The following is a 7,500-nucleotide window of genomic DNA, read 5'->3' as shown; positions in this document are numbered from 1 at the left end:
CAGATCCCACACACACTCAGATCTCACACACACTCAGATCCCACACACACTCAGATCTCACACACACTCAGATTCCACACACACTCAGATCCCACACACACTCAGATCCCACACACACTCAGATCCCACACACACTCAGATCCCACACACACTCAGATCTCACACACACTCAGATCAGATCTCACACACACTCAGATCTCACACACTCACACACACACTCAGATCCCACACACACTCAGATCTCACACACACTCAGATCTCACACACTCACACACACACTCAGATCCCACACACACTCAGATCTCACACACACTCAGATCTCACACACACTCAGATCAGATCTCACACACTCCGTGTGCTCGTGTGTTTCAGAACCAGTACCGTGAGGAGGGCAGGAGGAGCCTCTCGTCCAGCGTTTACTCTCAGCTGTCCGAGACTCTGGAGACGCAGTTCGTCAGATCCGTGTCGGATCTGCAGAGCGAGGCGAGGAAAACCATCTCAGCCAATCAGAATCAGTCATACACATCTATCACATTCACAAAACTGATCATTATTTAAAAAATAAATCACTTAATAATTAAGGAAATCCTAAACATGTGAAATAAAACTAAATAAAAACAATCAAATTAAAACTTAATAATAATTAAATACATCGTAAACATGTCAAATTAAAATAAATAAATAATTTTAAAACTGAATCAAAATAAAACACTTATTAATAATTAATTAAACATAAACCTGTAAAATGAAACTAAAAACAAAATAAAACTCTTAATAATAATGAACGAAATCATGAACATGTAAAATGAAGAAAATCAAAAATAAAATAAATAAAAATAAATTACATATAAATAATTAATTCAAAAATGTAAAATTTAAATAAATAATTGAAGTCTTAATAAATAATTGAATCATAAACATCAAAATAAAACCCTTTTTTAAGAAACATAAAATATTTTATTTGTTTAGCTGCATGTCATGTGACCATTAACTGCTATCAGAGAACATGTGAAAGTTAACATGTTGTTAAACTATTGAAATATCATCTCAAAATCTCAGTGCGGCTTCGATGCTTCGATGAAGCAGTGTGTGAGTCTGATCGAGTTGCTGTGTGTGTTTCCTTCAGGTGAAATATAAGCAGCAGGTGAACGGCTCGCTGTACGCCACCCTGCCCGAGACGCTGGACACGCAACACGCTAAACACGCCACTGACATCATCAGTGAGGTAGTGTGACGCTGCAAACACTCGTGTGAAGCTCGCTGTACAAACACTAGAAGAACTGGCTGTTTGTGTTCAGGTGAAGTACCGAGAGGACGGCCGAGGGAGTTTATCAAGCCCGCTCTTCACTCGCCTGACGCAGACACTGCAGACGCAGACGGCTCGAGACATCGCAGACGCGCAGAGCCAGGTGACGTCAAGCGCACTCCGTACACTATAGTGCCAAAAGTTTTGGGACACCCCTCCAAATCATTGAGTTCAGGTGTTCCAATCACTTCCATGGCCACAGCTGTATAAAATCAAGCACTAGACATGCAGACGCTTCTACAAATCCTGACTGCATTATGCCTAGTGTAAAGTTAGGCGGAGGGGGGGTGATGGTATGGGGTTGTTTGGTGGAGAGGGGGTGATGGTGTGGGGTTGTTTGGTGGAGGGGGGGTGTTGGTGTGGGGTTGTTTGGTGAAGGGGGGGTGTTGGTGTGGGGTTGTTTGGTGGAGGGGGGGTGTTGGTGTGGGGTTGTTTGGTGGAGGGGGGGTTTTGGTGTGGGGTTGTTTGGTGAAGGGGGGTGATGGTGTGGGGTTGTTTGGTGGAGGGGGGGTGTTGGTGTGGGGGTGTGGGGTTGTTTGGTGGAGAGGGGGTGATGGTGTGGGGTTGTTTGGTGGAGGGGGGGTGTTGGTGTGGGGTTGTTTGGTGGAGGGGGGGTGTTGGTGTGGGGTTGTTTGGTGGAGGGGGGGTGTTGGTGTGGGGTTGTTTGGTGGAGGGGGGGTGTTGGTGTGGGGTTGTTTGGTGAAGGGGGGGTGTTGGTGTGGGGTTGTTTGGTGGAGGGGGGGTGTTGGTGTGGGGTTGTTTGGCGGAGGGGGGGTGATGGTGTGGGGTTGTTTGGTGGAGAGGGGGTGTTGGTGTGGGGTTGTTTGGTGGAGGGGGGGTGATGGTGTGGGGTTGTTTGGTGGAGGGGGGTGATGGTGTGGGGTTGTTTGGTGGAGGGGGGTGATGGTGTGGGGTTGTTTGGTGGAGGGGGGGTGATGGTGTGGGGTTGTTTGGTGGAGGGGGGTGATGGTGTGGGGTTGTTTGGTGGAGGGGGGTGATGGTGTGGGGTTGTTTGGTGGAGGGGGGTGATGGTGGGGGGTTGTTTGGTGGAGGGGGTGATGGTGTGGGGTTGTTTGGTGGAGGGGGGTGATGGTGTGGGGTTGTTTGGTGGAGGGGGGGTGATGGTGTGGGTAGTGCTGGGCGGTTTACCGGTTCAAACCGAATACCGGTGTTTATTTTTGTTACGATATGAATTTTTAATAAACCGCAATACCGGTGTATGTCGCTTTAATCGGAACGCGGCGTTGCGCGACACTGTCTCGCACCTCATTTACAACACAGAACACACGTCTGCGACAAGGTTTTATTCCGTCCTCCACACGCGTGCGTCAAAATAGACTAGGCGCCTATATTTAGCGAAGCGGCGCGGAGAGCTGCTTTTGGGAAGCTTCGATCTGAAACACAAGCATTGACTAGAATGGGCGCGATCAGCTCCGGTAGCCGTGTCGCAGCCGTGTGGGGGAGTGTTTTTTTTTTCTCGCGGCGCGCGTGTTTTTATACTGTATGAAAATATCTGAAGTGAACTGACGGTCTTTAGAAAAGTTTCTTTGTTATTACGATTGAATCTTTCTTTATCTTTCCTGATAAAGCAGCGTTGCTGCTTTGAGTACAGCCGTTACCGGGGAAACCATTATTTCTGCCGCTCCTAAAGCGCGTCCTGCTGGCACCTCTTTGTAAATAGCTTTGCAAACCTGTATTATTAATATTAGTGTGGATTTTTTCATTCACTCATGACAATAAAATAGGGCATTATAAGTTAATCTACTGCAGTATTTCCTCTCTCACTCAGTAGAAAATGTGGTTAACACCCATCATGCTTGAAAAAAAAAAAAAAAAAAAAAACGTCATTTACCGTGAAACCGGTTTAATTTAGAAAAAAACCGTGATGTGGATTTTTGGTCAAACCGCCCAGCACTAGGTGTGGGGTTGTTTGGTGAAGGGGGGTGATGGTGTGGGGTTGTTTGGTGGAGGGGGGTGATGGTGTGGGGTTGTTTGGTGAAGGGGGGTGATGGTGTGGGGTTGTTTGGTGGAGGGGGGGTGATGGTGTGGGGTTGTTTGGTGGAGGGGGGGTGATGGTGTGGGGTTGTTTGGTGGAGGGGGGGTGATGGTGTGGGGTTGTTTGGTGGAGGGGGTGATGGTGTGGGGTTGTTTGGTGGAGGGGGTGATGGTGTGGGGTTGTTTGGTGGAGGGGGTGATGGTGTGGGGTTGTTTGGTGAAGGGGAGTGATGGTGTGGGGTTGTTTGGTGGAGGGGGGGTGATGGTGTGGGGTTGTTTGGTGAAGGGGGGTGATGGTGTGGGGTTGTTTGGTGGAGAGGGGGTGATGGTGTGGGGTTGTTTGGTGGAGGGGGTGATGGTGTGGGGTTGTTTGGTGGAGAGGGGGTGATGGTGTGGGGTTGTTTGGTGGAGGGGGTGATGGTGTGGGGTTGTTTGGTGGAGGGGGGGTGATGGTGTGGGGTTGTTTGGTGGAGGGGGGTGATGGTGTGGGGTTGTTTGGTGGAGGGGGGGTGTTGGTGTGGGGTTGTTTGGTGGAGGGGGTGATGGTGTGGGGTTGTTTGGTGGAGGGGGGTGATGGTGTGGGGTTGTTTGGTGGAGGGGGGGTGATGGTGTGGGGTTGTTTGGTGGAGGGGGGTGATGGTGTGGGGTTGTTTGGTGGAGGGGGGTGATGGTGTGGGGTTGTTTGGTGGAGGGGGGTGATGGTGGGGGGTTGTTTGGTGGAGGGGGGGTGTTGGTGTGGGGTTGTTTGGTGGAGGGGGTGATGGTGTGGGGTTGTTTGGTGGATTTGATTCATCAAATCATGACACAGTGAATCATTATCACTTGAGCAGGAGTGCGGTTCTCTCTGAACATCTAACCCTAACCCTGCATACTGCAGGAGACTCTACACAGCAGCGCAGTAAACCAGGGGTTACACTGTAGCACGTCTTACACAGCAGCGCAGTAAACCAGGGGTTACACTGTAGCACGTCTTACACAGCAGCGCAGTAAACCAGGGGTTACACTGTAGCACATCTTACACAGCAGCGCAGTAAACCAGGGGTTACACTGTAGCACATCTTACACAGCAGCGCAGTAAACCAGGGGTTACACTGTAGCACATCTTACACAGCAGCGCAGTAAACCAGGGGTTACACTGTAGCACGTCTTACACAGCAGCGCAGTAAACCAGGGGTTACACTGTAGCACGTCTTACACAGCAGCGCAGTAAACCAGGGGTTACACTGTAGCACATCTTACACAGCAGCGCAGTAAACCAGGGGTTACACTGTAGCACATCTTACACAGCAGCGCAGTAAACCAGGGGTTACACTGTAGCACATCTTACACAGCAGCGCAGTAAACCAGGGGTTACACTGTAGCACGTCTTACACAGCAGCGCAGTAAACCAGGGGTTACACTGTAGCACGTCTTACACAGCAGCGCAGTAAACCAGGGGTTACACTGTAGCACATCTTACACAGCAGCGCAGTAAACCAGGGGTTACACTGTAGCACATCTTACACAGCAGCGCAGTAAACCAGGGGTTACACTGTAGCACATCTTACACAGCAGCGCAGTAAACCAGGGGTTACACTGTAGCACATCTTACACAGCAGCGCAGTAAACCAGGGGTTGCACTGTAGCACATCTTACACAGCAGCGCAGTAAACCAGGGGTTGCACTGTAGCACATCTTACACAGCAGCGCAGTAAACCAGGGGTTACACTGTAGCACATCTTACACAGCAGCGCAGTAAACCAGGGGTTGCACTGTAGCACATCTTACACAGCAGCGCAGTAAACCAGGGGTTGCACTGTAGCACATCTTACACAGCAGCGCAGTAAACCAGGGGTTACACTGTAGCACATCTTACACAGCAGCGCAGTAAACCAGGGGTTGCACTGTAGCACATCTTACACAGCAGCGCAGTAAACCAGGGGTTGCACTGTAGCACATCTTACACAGCAGCGCAGTAAACCAGGGGTTGCACTGTAGCACATCTTACACAGCAGCGCAGTAAACCAGGGGTTGCACTGTAGCACATCTTACACAGCAGCGCAGTAAACCAGGGGTTACACTGTAGCACATCTTACACAGCAGCGCAGTAAACCAGGGGTTGCACTGTAGCACATCTTACACAGCAGCGCAGTAAACCAGGGGTTGCACTGTAGCACATCTTACACAGCAGCGCAGTAAACCAGGGGTTACACTGTAGCACATCTTACACAGCAGCGCAGTAAACCAGGGGTTACACTGTAGCACATCTTACACAGCAGCGCAGTAAACCAGGGGTTGCACTGTAGCACATCTTACACAGCAGCGCAGTAAACCAGGGGTTGCACTGTAGCACATCTTACACAGCAGCGCAGTAAACCAGGGGTTACACTGTAGCACGTCTTACACAGCAGCGCAGTAAACCAGGGGTTACACTGTAGCACATCTTACACAGCAGCGCAGTAAACCAGGGGTTACACTGTAGCACATCTTACACAGCAGCGCAGTAAACCAGGGGTTACACTGTAGCACATCTTACACAGCAGCGCAGTAAACCAGGGGTTACACTGTAGCACATCTTACACAGCAGCGCAGTAAACCAGGGGTTACACTGTAGCACATCTTACACAGCAGCGCAGTAAACCAGGGGTTACACTGTAGCACATCTTACACAGCAGCGCAGTAAACCAGGGGTTGCACTGTAGCACATCTTACACAGCAGCGCAGTAAACCAGGGGTTACACTGTAGCACATCTTACACAGCAGCGCAGTAAACCAGGGGTTACACTGTAGCACATCTTACACAGCAGCACAGTAAACCAGGGGTTGCACTGTAGCACATCTTACACAGCAGCGCAGTAAACCAGGGGTTACACTGTAGCACGTCTTACACAGCAGCGCAGTAAACCAGGGGTTACACTGTAGCACATCTTACACAGCAGCGCAGTAAACCAGGGGTTACACTGTAGCACGTCTTACACAGCAGCGCAGTAAACCAGGGGTTGCACTGTAGCACATCTTACACAGCAGCGCAGTAAACCAGGGGTTGCACTGTAGCACATCTTACACAGCAGCGCAGTAAACCAGGGGTTACACTGTAGCACGTCTTACACAGCAGCGCAGTAAACCAGGGGTTACACTGTAGCACGTCTTACACAGCAGCGCAGTAAACCAGGGGTTACACTGTAGCACATCTTACACAGCAGCGCAGTAAACCAGGGGTTACACTGTAGCACATCTTACACAGCAGCGCAGTAAACCAGGGGTTACACTGTAGCACGTCTTACACAGCAGCGCAGTAAACCAGGGGTTACACTGTAGCACATCTTACACAGCAGCGCAGTAAACCAGGGGTTGCACTGTAGCACATCTTACACAGCAGCGCAGTAAACCAGGGGTTACACTGTAGCACGTCTTACACAGCAGCGCAGTAAACCAGGGGTTACACTGTAGCACATCTTACACAGCAGCGCAGTAAACCAGGGGTTACACTGTAGCACGTCTTACACAGATGAGTCTGTTTCTGCTCTATTTCACCAATGAAAGCGGAGGCACAGAAACCCACAGCAGAAGTGCATGAGTGTAGTGAAACTGATTTCATCTGATCTCGTACCACATATACTCTTATTATTATAGTTGAACTTACTGATTAAATGTATGAATTTGGCCCATAATGACCATTATCATTGGAAAATGTGGACTAATATCAGCCCTTCATGGAAACATGACATGAATGCAGTGGCTCTTATGTGAACATTGATTATGATGTGATTTGAGCGTTGATTATGGTGTGTGAATGTGTGTGTTCTGCAGGTCAGATATAAGCAGAAGGACGACCAGCCCAGTCTGTATTCACTCCTGCCTCAGACCGCAGACACACAGTTCGCCAGTCACATGTCCGACATGCAGAGCCAGGTAACACTGATGAACACAGGACTGTGACATCACTGTGACATCACTATGATATCACAATGACATCACTATGGCCACATCCACACGAAGCCAGAACTCCCCCCACCCCCATTCTAAAAACAAATTCCGCAAACGCTGCACCGTCTCGAAATATCTGCGCACATGCATGCCAGACCAGCGTGTGGCGCTGTCACTCTGTCACAGACATGCACTACAAACCGAGAAGAAGACTTGGATGTGCGGAAACCTTGTGCTGTACAGTAATAATACGCTCAGTAGCTTCTTCTTTTTTCTTATTTCTTCTTTTTTGA

The 7,500-nt window shown here is 49.5% G+C and overlaps 1 protein-coding gene across 1 annotated transcript in view; it reads left to right on the top strand.

Annotated features, from left to right (window-relative positions):
• Positions 1 to 7,500, top strand: part of LOC308682558 (uncharacterized protein) — a 78,548-nt gene that overhangs the window by 14,991 nt on the left and 56,057 nt on the right. Inside the window, exons 26-29 of the mRNA XM_081352361.1 lie at positions 373 to 483; positions 1,127 to 1,225; positions 1,299 to 1,409; positions 7,091 to 7,192. Of these exons, the coding sequence (XP_081208487.1) occupies positions 373 to 483; positions 1,127 to 1,225; positions 1,299 to 1,409; positions 7,091 to 7,192 (423 nt within the window). The remainder of the gene's footprint in view (positions 1 to 372; positions 484 to 1,126; positions 1,226 to 1,298; positions 1,410 to 7,090; positions 7,193 to 7,500) is intronic.

Source organism: Scardinius erythrophthalmus, assembly GCF_964197995.2.
Source record: "Scardinius erythrophthalmus genome assembly, chromosome: 22".
In the NCBI taxonomy this organism is placed as follows: Eukaryota; Metazoa; Chordata; class Actinopteri; order Cypriniformes; family Leuciscidae; genus Scardinius; species Scardinius erythrophthalmus.
The sequence above is the reverse complement of the archived record's forward strand: the minus strand, read 5'-3'. Positions and strand labels throughout refer to the sequence as shown.